Genomic DNA, 16,347 nt, shown 5'->3' on the forward strand with positions numbered 1-16,347 from the left:
TTGACTGAAACACTAGATTGAATTCATTAGTACAACATTAGATATACTCAAATGCTTTGAGCTCATCAAAATCAAATAGGGTTATAATCAATCACTCCACAATCTCTCCCTTTTTGATATGACAAAACATTGAGTATTTGTAAAGTGAATTGCTCAACCAAAAAGAAAATTTATAGTAAAATTTTAAAATGAATTCAAGTGTCTAGTTATTTAATTTATCCAAAACTGAAAGGTGTGAAACAGTAAATTCTGAAGTTAAAGCTCCCCCTTTCATTTGAAATTATATAAGCCTTCATGTCATGCAATCAATTATTTGGCTTATATATATTTAATGAGTTTGCTTTCTTAAAATTTCAGATTCTTCCCCTCAACACATGCATTTAACTTTGTTTAGATTCTCTGAATTTTCTTTTAGTGTATTGAAGCTTTTGAACTTAAATTTTTGGTTTTAGAGGAAAAATCTGCCAATTTGTTTTTGAGTATGATTCAACTAATCTCCGAATATCCCTTGAATAGACTCTGGAGATTACTCCTTTAGGAGCCCCAACAGAGAGATAATGAGCCTCGAGGTATCGAATCCACTTAGAACAAATTATTTTGTATTTTAAAAATTTTCTTTTTATTTATTCCCTTTACATGTCTATTCAATATATTTTCTCCCCCTTTTTGTCATCATAGCAAAAAGGAAGAAAGCACATCACAAAAGCAATTAGAGATCAAATTTGCACAATTTGAAGAGAAATGTCTACTCATTGTATTGATGTAAATTTAAGTACACTTGTAGATACATCAAAAAGTATAGCAGTAAGTACATATCAAAAAGAGAAAACAAGCTACACTAGGGTTTCTTTGTGGAGGATGTGGCTCCCTTGCTCAGTCTAGATTGTTGCATAATTAGACTGATCCCATCTGTAATGTTCCCTAGCTGCTTTATGATCTCCGAGATGGCCCTACTCTGGATTGAGGTAAGCTCAGTCAGATTCTCCTGGAGGGTATCCAACTTGAAGATCAGTACATTGGCTAGACGCTCGGCCCCCTGACTCTGGCTGCCTAGGTCCTGTCGGTTGTCATCTCGCATCTTTCTTGTGTTACTCGTGACATCGCTCATATTTGAAAATTGGGCTTGTATAAGGCTTCTGACATTGTAAATCTCTTTCCTCAGATGAGCTGTCATCTCGGTCACGGCTGCCAATGAAGGAACCAGGGCAGTGGAGGGAACAGCCGCTGGACCTCGGAGCTCCCGCAGTAGGTCGTCCCGAAGATCCCTCACGATCTCCTGCCGCAACTCCCGGAGCTGCTCAGGAGAGATCCGGACCTCCTGTGGCTGAGAAGGTGGTGCAGTGGAGGGTCCGGCTGAAGTGGATGGTGCTAAAGTGGAGGAATAGGTGGGAAAATCGGAGTCATGATCAAGGCTGGGGGAGTGACGAGTAGTAGGGTCAGTAGGTGTGGAAGAGGATGGTTTTCGGACCCAGACTCCCTCAACCTTATCAAATCCCATCCTGTGAAGAGTTCCCTCACCCATGCGATCTGTGTATCACAGTGCGCGAGAGGGTTCCCCCTCAGGAATGGGGACCTCTAACTCCCTGAAGATCAATGTGTACAGCATCCCATAGGGAAGAGTAAGCCTTGGTTTGTCTAGAGGCTCACATAGGTATTTATAGATGAGCTTAGGAAAGTTGATTGGGGTATCTTGAAGAATGTAGTACATTAGGGCTAGGTCCCTCTCAGATACAAAGTCAAAACGGCCAGTCTTAGGGAAGAGGGTCCTAGATATAATACTTAAGAGGAGCCGCATTTCAACTGATAGCTGACTTGCAGACACCTCATCTAGGGGGGACTGGGGTGGACTCCCTAGTATGGCCGTAAGGGCCTCAGTCCTATCGGCTGGATGAGAGGGAAAAACCCCTACTTGGGGAAGATGAAGGATTTGTGCAATGAAATCCTCCGAAATAAATAAAGGGACACCCGCTACGATTCCCTGTATCCCACCATGACCCCTAGCTACTGTCCCGTAAAACTCCCTAACTAGCCCCGGGTAAGTAGGGAGATCTAGGGAGCAAAACATCTCTAACCCTTGGGCCCTTAACCTATGCCCTATTGTAAAGCCTTCCCGGGAGAGGAAGTCAAAGTTGACATACCTCCCGGTGGAGACCGCCTTCCCGGCGCACGGACGCGAGGGAACCGGCCTCGGCGAGGAAGGAACCGGAGGTTGTGGCCTCACGGGATCATTCCGAGCCTTTGACCGTCGCTCGGTACCGCTCGCGGGTTGGGGCCTTTTCCGGCTCGGGACAACAACTTTTCGAGGCATCCTAGACCTAGGGAGGAGGAAAGGACACGAGGGACGGAGGGAAACTCGACGGAAATGCCCTAGACAAGGTTGGAGACGAGGTCGGAGACGACTCTAGGGTTTTTTGAACAGTGGAGGCGGTGAATAGAAGTGTCGATTGAACGCTTCGATTAGGGTTAAAACATCGGATTCCCGACCTCGAGTCGACTCCAGTAAGTCGCGAGTCGACTCGACCTCGAGTCGACTCCAAAATATGCGCGAGCCGACTCCCCCTATGCTACCATCGACCTCGAGTCGACTCCTATCTATGTGCGAGTCGACTCCTCCATGAGCCGACTCTAAAATGTATCCGAGTTGACTCGAACTCTGGCACGCACCCAAAAATCATGTTATTTTCGTGCCAAACAAGGGATAATCAAAAAGTTTGTGATCTGAATTGATGATCATAGATGAGAAACTCTATATTTAACACAAGCTAATCATCAAAATTAATGAATTAGAGAAGAGAATATCACTAGGATGGATCAATCACTCCTAATCCTCTCCTAAGTACATAGAATTGCTCTTCACTCAAGGGTTTTGTGAAGATATCAGCTAATTGATCATCAGTGCAAACAAATTGAAGTGTCACATCACCATTCAGTACATGATCTCTTATGAAGTGATGTCTTATCTCAATATGTTTAGTTCTTGAGTGCTGAATTGGATTTTTAGTTAGATTAATGGCACTTGTATTATCACAATTAATGGAAATTTTATCTTGTTTAATGCCATAATCTTCAAGTTGTTGTTTAATCCACATGATTTGAGCACAACAATTTCCGGCAGCAACATATTCGGCTTCAGCTATAGATAATGCAACCGAGTTTTGTTTCTTGCTAAACCATGAGATTAAATTTTCTCCTAAGAATTGACATGATCCACTGGTGCTTTTTCTATCAAGTTTACAACCAGCAAAATCTGAATCTGTATACCCTCTTAAGTTTAGGCTAGATTCTTTAGAATACCATAAACCTATATTTTTTGTTCCTATTAGGTATTTAAAGATTCTCTTAACTGCAATTAAATGTGATTCCTTAGGATTAGATTGATATCTAGCACACATGCATACACTAAACATGATATCAGGTCTACTTGCAGTGAGATATAATAAAGATCCTATCATACCTCTATACATCTTTTGATCTACTGATTTACCTGATTCATCTTGGTCTAGTTTGCATGATGAGCTCATAGGTGTGCTGATTGACTTGTTTCCTTCCATATCAAACTTCTTAAGCATCTCCTTGATGTATTTAGCTTGATTGATGAAGATCCCTTCTTCAGATTGTTTGATTTGGAGCCCGAGAAAATAGTTCAGCTCTCCCATCATGCTCATTTCAAATTCACTCTGCATCAAGTCAGCAAATTCTTCGCAGAGGCGATTGTTAGTAGCACCGAAAATAATATCATCAACATAAATCTGCACTACTAACATTTCTTTGTTTTTCTTCTTTAAAAACAGTGTTGTATCTACATTTTCTCTAGAGAACTCATGATCTAGTAGAAATTTGCTAAGTCTTTCATACCATGCTCTAGGTGCTTGTTTCAACCCATAAAGTGCTTTGTTTAATTTATACACATGATTGGGGTATTGATGATTTTCAAAACCAGGAGGTTGTTCTACATACACCTCCTCATTAATATACCCATTTAAAAATGCACTTTTTACATCCATTTGAAATAATTTGAAATCCTTAGAGCATGCAAATGCTAGTAACAATCTAATTGCCTCAAGTCTAGCTACAGGAGCAAAGGTTTCATCAAAGTCTATACCTTCTTCTTGATTATATCCCTTTGCTACTAGTCTAGCCTTGTTCCTAATTACGATTCCATTTTCATCAAGTTTATTTTTATAAATCCATTTGGTACCTATTATTGAATATTCAGAGGGTCGTTCAACTAGGTTCCATACCTTGTTTCTAGTAAATTGGTTTAGTTCTCTTGCATTGCATTTATCCAATTTACATCTTTTTCAGCTTCTTCTATGTGTTTAGGTTCAAAATGTGAGACAAATGCTAGATGATTATTCAAGTTTCTAAGAGATGCCCTAGTCCTAATAGGTTGAGATGGATCATCTAAAATTAATTCCTTAGGATGCCCATGAGCATACCTCCAAGCCTTAGTCAGCCCATGATCCACAATTGCCTCTTGGCTTAATGATGCATTTCCAATTAGTTTTTGTTCATCTTCTTGTAATGTCATCTCATCAATCTTTTCTTCAAGAATTTCAGCATCATCATCAAGAACAACTCTCTTGCTAGAAGAGATATCACTAGTATCATCAAAAACAACATGTATAGACTCTTCAATAACAAGGGTTCTTTTATTAAAAACTCTATAGGCTTTACTTATCGTAGAATACCCCAAAAATATACCCTCATCAGATTTAGAATCAAATTTACCTAAGTTATCTTTTCCATTATTATGAATGAAACACCTACATCCAAAAACATGAAAATAGTTTACTTTGGGCTTTCTATTTTTCCAAAGTTCATAAAGTGTTTTCTTTATAATAGGTCTCAATAAACTCTATTTAATATATGACATGAGGTATTAATGGCTTCTCCCCAAAAATACTTAGGGAGGTTACTTTCACATAGCATGGTTCTAGCCATTTTCTCTAGGGTTCTATTTTTCCTTTCTACAACTCCATTTTGTTGTGGTGTCCTAGGTGCAGAAAAATTATGAGTTATCCCCTTTTTACTACAAAATTCATCAAATAGATGATTTTCAAATTCCGTTCCATGGTCACTTCTAACAGCTATGACTGAAGCATTTCTAGCATTAGTTACTTCCTTATGAATTTTCTTAAATACTGAAAATGCTTGATCTTTATGGGCTAAAAACATGACCCAAGTATATCTAGAAAAATCATCTACAATAACAAGACCATATTTGTTTCCACCTAGACTTGTGGTTCTAGTTGGTCCGAATAGATCCATGTGTAGAAGTTCAAGAGGTCTAGAGGTAGAGACACACTTTATGGATTTAAAAGAACTCTTAGATTGTTTGCCATATTGACAAGCTTCACAAATTTTATTTTTTTCAAATTTTAGTTTTGGCAAACCTATCACGGAATCTCTTTTAACTAGTTTTGATATTATATCCATACTTGCATGACCTAACTTATGGTGCCATAACCAACTTGCATCATTATCCTTAGTATCATTAACAACTAAACAGGGGTTATGTTTGGCAAGATCCTCAAGATCTGCTACGTACACATTGCCACGTCTAATTCCTTTAAATACTAAACTATTGTCAATTGAGTTGGTTATGATGCATAAAGATGGTTTGAACAGAACATCAAAACCTCTATCACACAATTGACTAATGCTAAGTAGGTTATGCTTAAGACCATCAACATATCGAACATTATCAATAAAGGTTGAAGGGGTGATTTGTACTTTACCTATACCAATGATGTGACCTTGGTTATTGTCTCCAAATGTCACAGCACCTTTCTTCTTAGGCTCAAGGGTGAAGAATTGGTCTTTGTCACCCGTCATGTGTCTTGAGCAGCCACTATCCAAGTACCAACATTTTTTGTCGACCTTGGCTGCAAGACACTCCTACACAAGGAAATTATACAATTTTAGGTACCCAAGTTTTCTTGGGTCCTTCATGGTTAGTAATGTTGGTTCCTTTTGGAACCCAAACTCTTTTAATTTTTTCTTTAGTTTTTTCTTTTCTATGATCACACACATTAGCTTTATGTCCTATTGTTCCACAGCAAAAACAGGTTATTTTCTTAGTTTTGCTTTCCCCTGCTTTTACAAAGAAATTACTAAGGAGCTTTTGCTTATTTTTAGGTTTATACCCTAAACCAGCTCTATTGAACACTGCTCGTTGACTATTAAGTATCATTTCCAATTTTTCAGAGCTATATGTAAACTTTTCTACAAAAGGTTTGTACTTTTCAAGTTCTAGTGCCAACATTTGTTTTTCTGTTTTTAGTGCATTTAAGTCTTTTGTGAAATTACCTCCAATAGTTTGTTTATCCTTTTTAAGTTCAGAAACTTCCTTGGTTAGTTTTTCGTTATCTTTAATTAAGGTATTAGTTTTTTGAATTAACATTTGGTTGCTTGTCTTAAGTTCTAAATTTTCTTTAGTGATAAAATCCTTATCCTTAACTAATTTATCGTATTTATGGAGGTGAGATTGATTGGTTAGTTTTAGCTCTTTATTCTTAAGGCTTATTGTCTTATATTCATCCATTAATTCATTAAACACATCATATAATTCATCAAAGGTAAAATCTAAATGCGTTTCAGATGTTACCTCATTTTCGTTTGCCATAAAGCATAGATTGGCCTTTTCTTCTTGTTCCTCATCCGATGATGATGATGATGTATCGGAGTCCGATAGGGTGGAGACGAGGACCTTCTTTTTTTTGTACTTGCTGGCCTTCTTGAGCAAAGGACATTCTGCTCTGAAGTGTCCCGACTTCTTATATTCGTAGCATCCGATTCCCTCATTTTCCCTTTTCTTACCTTTATCCTTATGATAGGAACTTGAGGGGCCTCTCCTTTGATGAAAGGACTTCTTCCGGTTGATGAATCTACGAAATTTTCTTACAAGAAGAGCCTCATCATTCTCTCCCTCATTGTCTTCCTCTTCACTGCTGCTGCTGCAAGATAAATCTTTGTTAGTAGAAACATATTTGAGGGCTATTACCTTTTTCTTGTGAGAGGACTCTTCTTCAATGTGTTGTTTCATTGTTAGCTCATGCGTCATGAGGGATCCAAGTAGCTCCTCGAGTGGCAGCTTGTTTAAGTCCTTGGCTTCTTGGATTGCCGTTACCTTGGCTTTTCATGACCTTGGCAAACAACGAAGAATCTTCCTGACAAGGTCACTGTTAGTATAATTTTTGCCAAGGCTTTTTAGGCCATTGACAATGTCAGTAAATCTAGTAAACATGCAAGTGATTGTTTCATTGAAATCCATCTTAAATAATTCATACTTATGAACTAATATATTTATTTTAGACTCTTTTACTTGATTTGTGCCCTCGTGGGTCACTTCAAGTCTATCCCAAATCTCTTTTGCAGAATTACAAGTAGAGACTCTATTGAATTCATTTCTATCTAAAGCACAATAAAGCACATTCATTGCTTTGGCATTTAGTTGTGCTTTCCTTATATCATTATCATCCCAATTCTTTTCAAGTTTGGGTATAGTAACACCTTCTACAAAAATTGATGGGATGTATGGTCGATTAAGTATGGTGGTCCACATCTCAAAGTCTTGTGCTTGGATAAATATTCTTATCCTAGCCTTCCAATATGAGTAGTCGGATCCATTAAAGAATGGAGGTCTATGGGTGGACTGGCCCTCAATATGAGAAGATCCAAATGGGGTTGTCATTTTGATCTTTTACTCTTTTGGTAAAAGAGTTCCGGCTCTGATACCACTTGTTGCCCAGATAGACAACCCAAGACGAGGAGGGGTGAATTGGGTTTTAAAATAATTATTGTAATTTAAAAGCTTTGTGAGTAACTAATTAAAACTTTTGCAAGTGGATTAATTAGTTGCTATATGCAGTGAATGAAAGGAAAGTAAGAGACAATAAAGCAATCACAAACACAAGAAAATTTATAGTGGTTCGGAGCTAACCCTTGCACCTACGTCCACTCCCCAAGCCTCACTTGGAAATTCACTATAATCCCTCGGATTACAGCCGGTTGTTTTACAAGCTCACAACCTAACTTGTTGTTTTACGAGATCACAACGAACTCGGTCGGTTTTTCCAGGCTCACCGACTAGAACCATCCGATTATTTTTCCGGGATCACAATCAAACCCTTACACCGTTGGTTCCAACCTAGGCTTACCAACAAACCTTTACACCCTTGATTCAATCCCCTGATTGAATCAAGTAAGGAACAAATGGTTTGAAAAACAAACAGAAAAATAAAGCTTCTTAACAAGCAGATATTCAGCGATATAAATAATAGAGAAGTTAAGAGCCCTCAAACAAATTTATGAAGATGTAGAGGAGGGCTTCTCGAACTCGAGGTCTCCTCTTGAATGTCTCGAAGACTTGATGACTGACGGAGACTTCTTGAATGCTGGGAAGAGTTGGTTGGATGGAGTTTAATGCCCCTCTTCCTTTTTTTCGGTGTATTCCCTTTGAAATCCTTTGGTAGGTAGAGATTTCTTGTTTTCTTTGAAAGGAATGTCACTTCTCTGCTTTGCTACAGTTCTCTGTGGCTATTTAAGCCATTCCCCACGGAAACTAGCCGTTAGACACAATATTGTAGCCGTTCTGCACATTCTGCAACTCCTGACAATGTTTCCGTTGGGATCGGAGTCGACTCGCGCGATCTGGAGTCGACTCGCCTGTTACAGGAGTCGACTCGTGCTTTTCTGGAGACGGCTCGGCAACTGTTTCAGATTTGAATTAAAGTGCTGTCTCGACTTGGAGTCGACTCGACTCAACCTGGAGTCGACTCCCCAATGTCCGGAGCTGACCTGGCATTTTTGGAGACGACTCGTTCCAAGGAATCCTGAGATGTATTTTTCAAGTTTGCTCACTCGAGTCGACTCGGAAATTCTGGAAGTCGACTCGGCGCTCAGACCCAGAAATTCCGATCTTCTGTCTGTTGACTTGTGCCGTCTAGGAGTCGACTCGAACTGTCTCGGAGTCGACTCGGCTCTCAGTATCCGAAAAACAGTCTTCTGTCTTTTGGGGTTGCGCTGCCTTGGAGTCGACTCGAACTGTCTTGGAGTCGACTCGCCTCTCAGAAACGAAAATACCGTCTTCTGTCTTTGGGGTTGCGCTGTCTTGGAGTCGACTCGGACTTTGCGGGAGTCGACTCGGCTCACAGTGTCCGAAATTTGCTCTCTGACTTTTGCCTTGTTTTCCTCTGGGAGTCGACTCTCGCTTCCTTAGGAGTCGACCTGCCAGCCATCGGAGTCGACTCGAGTTCTTCAGGAGTCGACTCGGCTTTCAGGGTCCAAAATAGCTTCTCTGTCTTTCTGTCTGTTACTCCCTGGAGTCGACTCGTTCTACTCTGGAGTCGACTCGGCAAGCATCGGAGTCGACTCGCGCTCTTCAGGAGTCGACTCGTTGACAGGTTCTGAGATGATTCTTTCTGTCCGTCTGTCTGTTCTCAGTCGGAGTCGACTCGTAATGTACAGGAGTCGACTCGAGCTCGTGCTAGTGCTTCTGATACGCTTGGAGTCGACTCGTAATTTTCCGGAGTCGACTCGAGTCTCAGACTTTGGTTCAAATTGAGTTCTTTACTTATCCAAAATGTATTGAACCAAATCTAGAGACACTTAACCATAAATTTATAAGTATTTGACTGAAACACTAGATTGAATTCATTAGTACAACATTAGATATACTCAAATGCTTTGAGCTCATCAAAATCAAATAGGGTTATAATCAATCACTCCACAGTATTTGAGCTGCTAAATATGAACTTTAGGGAAGAATATATTTCTGGTGAAAGTATTTTGAATTGAATGTACTTCGAATTGCTGAAGTTGAATGCTTTCTTAGCCACTTTTATTCATTCCTTTTCTTGCCATGCTATGTTTCTAACTGCCTTCAGTTAAAATTGATCAAACTTTTGTGATAGGGTGTGCCTTAAGTGATTTGATTTGTATATGGATGGTTGTGCTTAGTTTAGTGCTGAGTTAGGAGCTCAAATTAGTGTTGAGTTTAGCACAACATAGTTGTATGTGGATGATTGGTTCAAAGTTATATGTGCTGAGTTTAAATCTCAACTTATTACTCTCTTGTGCTAGTCTTCTTGTTCAGGTTTAGTGCTTGTCTTTACTAACGGCGCCTCCAGTATTATTTACTCCTCCCAAGTGCTTAGTGCTGCCAAGTGATGAAATAATGGCCAATCAATCTTTATAGTGGTTTCAAGTATCAATTATAGCATCCATATTGGAATGTGGAGTGAATCCTGGATGCATAAATTTTTAGATTGATTATTGGCTAAAATGTGATTCTGTGATGTCAAAATATTGTATTATGATGTGGTTTATATATAGCACGTATCATTCTAGTTTATAAATATCAGATATACAAAATTCTAGTTCTACTCTTTTCATTGATATAAAATTCATACACTTAATTGATGATGGGAAAAATACAGAGAGAACTCTTGAACTTGAGTCGAGAAACACTTCACCCCAAAAATTTAAAAATTTTCCATTGCCTCCCTCTCAATTACTTCACCTATATGCGCTTAAGGAGAGAAACCCTTGATGGTAACCCTAGCATCCCACTTCCCATTATTCCACTTCAATGCCAACACCCCTTGTGACATCTATGAAGCAACCATACACAATGTCAAATATTTTCCACTAGATCTATAGACTCGAATCTTATTCTCTACCTTCTTAATTTTTTGGAATAACTTGTTGATGACCTCTCTCATATATGGTGAAGGTGAAGGATCATGCCATTGAAATACTGATATCCCTTTCTTGTATGCGACAATATCTTGAAGAGATCTATGCGAAATCAGAGATGAAAAATTTGTTATAAATCAACAAATACAACACCTCATACTTGGATAGCCCAAAAAGTGCCATCTAGGGTTAGTTGTGGTCCACGAGATCCTCAACGAAGCCCTCAATACATAGTTTCAATACACGAATGAGCTTTGGTTGGAGCTCTCACGGGAGGTTTGGCTCGAGGGAATTATGCTTCCAAATGTCCTAGGCTCTGGTAGCTTTTCTAGTCGGAGAAGATAACCACGACTGCTATGCAACTCTTCTTCCTTGGCGCCAAAAAGCATGCCCACTTGAAATTAGAGAGAAAAACTTTTAAGGAGTAGCAAGGGTTATCAAGTTATCCTGGGACAAAAACGTGACAATGCTTCCTAAAAGACATGGACGACGAAACTATATTAACATAAAAAATAACTTTTAGGAGTTATTTGGAAATTTTTAATTTTTAGATCAAAGTGTTTTTGAAGGGGGTGTTTGATCTACAAGGCTTATTAGACTCGATATAGATTATTTTGGTTACTATGGATAGGGTTAGACAGAGTTTAGAAACAAAATTTACCAAATCAGGAAGCTGAATTGTCCGCCAACTCTCGGGAGCCATAACTAAGCCATACGAAACTTGATTGAGACAATATTTTTTTATATCTATTTATTTTTTTAATAAAGTAGATAGTTTTTTGATATTTATGATGTGACATCATCTCAAAGGATACAGAACAACTAGCAATCGAGCCCAAATTTTATGTTTGGGCTGCTGATCAGATTGAAATTTTTTTTTTGAAATTTTTTTTGAGCGGATATATTTTTCAATTCAGGAAGAATTAGGAGCGACAAAAAGCAAAATTGATGTAGGGTCGAGATCTATCTTTTATAGGATCTTAATTTTATGTATTTATTTTTATTAGTTTATTGTTGAAAAGCTTGTCCTATTAATTAGAAAAAAAATTCGATTTAAATTATATAAGAATAAAATTTATTATTATAAATAAAAACTTTGTATCTTAATTTATGAATAACCAATAAAAACAAAGGGATGCAAACCATTTTTTTTTGCCGATGTTTTTTATTTTTTTATAATTTTTGAAAGATGGTGCGTGAGCAGTTTAACAAAATTATATCTTCTTCCACGCCGGATCTCGTGTTTTTCTTATCTTCTAACTAGAGGTCACATAGGTGATGGCTCCAGAAACTCCAGTTGAGAATTGAGAAATCGCGAGCTAAAGAAATCTCGTGAGAAGCGGGCAACCCTGTCGCTCTATAATAACTCCATCCGTCCATCCCTCTCCCACGCGCCAACCCCGCATCCCCATCTCTCCCCCTCTCTCTCCTCTCATCGCGGACCCCATTTTGTCTTTCTTTTCTTTTTTTTTCCTTTCTCGAAGAAAATCAAAACCCACTTCTCTTTCTTCCTCTCTCTCTCTCTCACTCATTCTCTCTCTTTCACTTTTTACTCCTTGTCTATATATGAGGCAGCCCTCGCGATCGGGCGGGCGTCGCACAGCCAGGTTCCCAATGCACCCCACGTCCCCCAGCGCCTCCTCCTTCTCGCCGCCGGACGCTAGCGACGCCGTCGGATGCATCCTGACCGCCCTCCTTGTCCTCGCCGTCGTCGCCTTCCCCTGCGCCGTCCTGTACCGAGCCGCCTCCCCGTTCGTGCCCCGCCTGCCCTCCGTCCGGTGGGATCCCGTGCCCCCCGACGTTGACGAGCCCATCGACCCCTTTGATTTGGTGAGCTTGAATCTGATTTCAGTGCTTTTAAAATGATTCCTTTTTTCCCTTAATTTCTCCATCTTTTTCACGTCTTTTTCAATCAATAATTCGTCTCATTTGCTGTGCTTTCCCCCAATTATGTCGCCATCTTTTACGGAATGATCATAATGCCCTTCTCCCTTTGCTCTATTTCCTGAGAGCTGCTCGAAGCTGAGGACTAGTTTAAACTTTCTTTCCTAATAAAACGAAGTAATTTAAGCTTCAATCAGGCTTAGTTTAAGCTTCCATTAAGCTCAATTAGGAGGTTGCTTTCTTCTTTTACTATGGAATACGTTAAGCGGTCGGACTTCTCCTGTCTGCTGTTCCACTGGAACAGGTTAAAGAGAAAGAAAGGGTGACGAGGTCCAGAGGGACATTAGGCACTCGAGTAATCCTCCTTGATTGTGACGTGGGATGTTTGGAAGATGTGAAATGTGGAATGTCTGAGTGGAGTTACCTTTTCCGCATGGCGATGTGACTCAGATTCAGATCTTAACCCTATGGCTTATTGGTTCCAATTAGTTTGGGCCTTGCGGTTCATTTGGTTGACATGGGTCCATTTGGTCTGATGTAGACCTGCTCAACAGATGAGCCAGGCAGGGTTTGAGCTAGGCTCAATCTAAGGTACCCCTTAGGGCCTGTTTTGATATTTCTGCAGGATGGGGCTGAAAATTTTGTAGAATTCATGGATTGGGCTGTCCATTTAAGCATGGTCCTATATTAATGAAATATCACCCATCCCAAATCCTGTGGGAGAAAAGAAAAGATCTACATAGGTCCGGTCCGTTTTTTCTTTTTGCAGTCCAACAACTAGAATCTAGACTGAGTTTGGACAAGATCCTAGAAAATGCAAGCTAGATGGGCCAAGAAGCCCAATTCCTATATGATTTCTAGCCTAATCCTGAAGGAATATCCAAGTAGGCTTTTAATTTTTTTAGGCCCGGTTTCGGCCCGGCCTGGCATTCGGGCTTGCCAGGCCTAGCCCGTTATTTGTCAGGCTTCAGTCTTTCGAATCAGGCTGCGAGCTTTGCCAAAAAATCTCTTTTTAAAAAAAGAAAAGCGGGGAGGGGAGGGAGGGTTCGGGGGGAAGGGGGAGGAGGAGGAGGAGGAGGAAAGGGGGAGGGGGGCGGTTGGACTGGTAGGAAGGTGGAGAGGAGCAGAAGGTGTGATAGGGGGCTGCTGGGGCGGCCAGATTGGTGGGGAGGAGGAGGAGGCGGAGGAGAGGGGGAGGTGGTGTGAGGAGGCGGAGGAGGAGGGGGGGAGGAGGTGGGATGGGGGCGGCCCGTATGGTGGGAGGAGGCGGAGGAGGGGAGGGAAAGGTGGGGGAGAGAGGAAAGATGAGATGAGGAAGAAGATTAAAAAAATATATTATGTTTTATATTGCATAATATAAGTGATATGGCTGGGATTTGACGCCCACTAAAATCGTGCTTGCTAGCTCGGTCAACCAATGATTGGTGACATGTGGCATATGGAACCAATAGCTGAGCAAGCCTTTGGGCAAATAGCGCGGACATATACAGTTTGGCGCGATCGTGGACATTTACGAAATAGCTCTAGAATGGGCTAGACACCATGCATAGCTAGAAGAGACAAAAAATCAATGATTATCTGCCATGCATTGGGGACCAACTAGGTGGGAACCAAACAGAGGTGATTGAGAAGGTGAACCACAAAAGAAGGCAAAAGAAATCTTAGGCTGGTCTTCAGAGTTTCCTTATAAAGGCTGACTTGAGCTGGAGAACGATCGTAGACTCTTTCCTTGGGTCCGAGCAACTTAAGAGAGAAGCCATCAGGCATGTAGTAACTTCTCTAGAATCTATCCAAGTCCTCCAGGTCCAAGACACATTCTTTGGTGCCTAAACCAAAGGGGACCTCCGGCTCGGCATCCTTCGAGCTATAGAGGACCGGCTGGAAGTGGAGGACGAGTTGGACAACTAGTTTGAGGGCAGATCAGTCTCAGGTGTGCCAATCATTGTGGTCCACCCAATCGAGAATGAAGAGGAAGGAAAAAAAATGGGAAAGATGAAGGACCCGAGGAGAAAGAAGCGGAAAACTCCCAAAGCTGAGGAGAATCGGAAGCTAAGAGAACTTGGAAACTGGAGATCACCCATTGAGCAGAGAGCGACCTGAATATGGAAGCTTAATCTCCTCAAATGAGGGAGAATGGTTGTAGGTACTTCCCCTTTTCTAGAGCCTTGAACACCTCTATTCTAGGCATCTGATCGACTATTCGCCCTAGCGAGTTGCCATGCGTCAGCTTGGCATTTGGCATCCCTAGCTCACACGTATTGACTCTTCTATCGCGTCAGGAAGGCGATTGATGCTATTGACTTTCTGTCAAAACCAGTGATGCTTTAGGATAGTGAACCGATGTCACAAAAATTGTGCTGGTCATTTAATGCTGCTTCCAAAGATTTTCAGGCTAAGCTAGATAGCTCGACTTTAGCCTAGCTGGCTCATCCATTAGGTGATTTGGCTATTTCCTTGCCTGAGCCGACAAGAATGGCTCGGGCTCAAGAGTGGAGGGAAAGTGATATGTCCTGGACTCAGAAGTGGAGGGCAAGTGATATGGCTCGAATTCGACATTCACTAAAATCGTGCTTGCCATCTTGGCCGACCAATGGCTGGGTAACATGTGGCATGTACAATCAACGGGCGAGCAAGCCTTCGGGCGAAGAGTGTAAGCAGTTACAATCCAGAGCGATTGCAGTGCACCAGATAAGGGTGGAGCTACCTAGAGCAACAGATGAGGAATGATCATAACAACTTGTCGAAATATCATGCGACTAGATCGCGATGGACTCTCACCCTCCTCTCTATGTAAATCAGGCCGGGAGACTCCAGGTAAGAGGAACTTTTTCACCTCGCTCTTACGTCGTTGCTTTTCTCAGTTTTCTATTGTTCTCTGTTTGACTTAAGCATTGGACGTTCCCCCACTAGACATGTTTCGATGTCCTCAGATCGTTTCTCTTTGGTTGTAGGTCGGCTCTCATATCGCGCAGCCCAGCTCCCACTGAGCCGAGCAGACTAGTCTGTCCGCTAAGTCGCCTAATTTCGTTAGGTCGGCTTTTAGGTGGCAACGTATTTTATATTATACTCTATTATATATATTATATAAATATCAGGCTCGAGCCGGGCTCATGTAGGGTTGATGTAAGCCCGAGCCTGGCTTGTTTAATGGGCGGGCTTAAATTTTAGGCCCGGCTCGGCCCTTCGGGCTTAAAAATCAGGCCTAGACCCATCTGAGATGGTCCAAGCTCGGGTACGCTAGGTGGGATGCTCAGTTTTGAGTAGGTCTAGTCCGATCTAGGCTAGTCTTGAACTGTTAAAGACTTGAAACAGATATAGACTATATAAAAAAGTTGTCAGGTGCGTAGGATTGCTTAATTTTGTTTCTAATCCTGAAATTTTGAACTATGAATAATGGGGCATTGACATCTTGGACCTTAGGTTGGAAAATTTTAGGTTAAAAGTTTGGAATAAAGGAAGTTCATCTCTCTCTCTCTCTCTCTATTTGAATGGCTGCTTTGCATAGCCGTTGAATAAATACATCCATTTGCATCAGACAAGAATATCCTAAAGAGTTCCTAGTAGAGAAGAAGTAGAGCAGAATATCCCAAAGGAAGTTCATCTCTGCCAATTCATTCTGATGGTGGGCAGACAAGATATTTATGCAGGAATTATTGACTCTATGCCAATAAAATCATGTCTCGGTAATTTTTCTGCACTATACCTTGGCCAAGTGGACTCGCCACGATACTACAATTTTATGATCAAACCAATGTGCTATTA

At 40.9% G+C, this 16,347-nt stretch overlaps 1 protein-coding gene across 15 annotated transcripts in view; it reads left to right on the top strand.

Annotated features, from left to right (window-relative positions):
* Window positions 1-12,052: 12,052 nt before the first annotated feature.
* LOC103697205 (uncharacterized protein At4g15970-like) overlaps window positions 12,053-16,347 on the top strand; it is a 33,416-nt gene continuing 29,121 nt past the window's right edge. For 7 of the 15 annotated variants that reach the window (XR_015987849.2, XR_015987853.2, XR_015987851.2 and 4 more), the window contains exon 1: window positions 12,066-12,531. Coding sequence is in view for 2 of the 15 variants with exons in the window: in XM_088723261.2 (XP_088579387.1) it covers window positions 12,268-12,531 (264 nt within the window). In the remaining 13 variants the exon portion in view is untranslated. Of the gene's footprint in view, window positions 12,532-16,347 lie in introns of all 15 variants that reach the window. The other 8 variants (XR_015987850.2, XR_015987854.2, XR_015987855.2 and 5 more) reach the window with 3 other exon arrangements.

This window comes from Phoenix dactylifera, chromosome 6, assembly GCF_051530095.1.
Source record: "Phoenix dactylifera cultivar Ajwa chromosome 6, Ajwa_hap1_PhDact_Kaust_v1.1, whole genome shotgun sequence".
In the NCBI taxonomy this organism is placed as follows: Eukaryota; Viridiplantae; Streptophyta; class Magnoliopsida; order Arecales; family Arecaceae; genus Phoenix; species Phoenix dactylifera.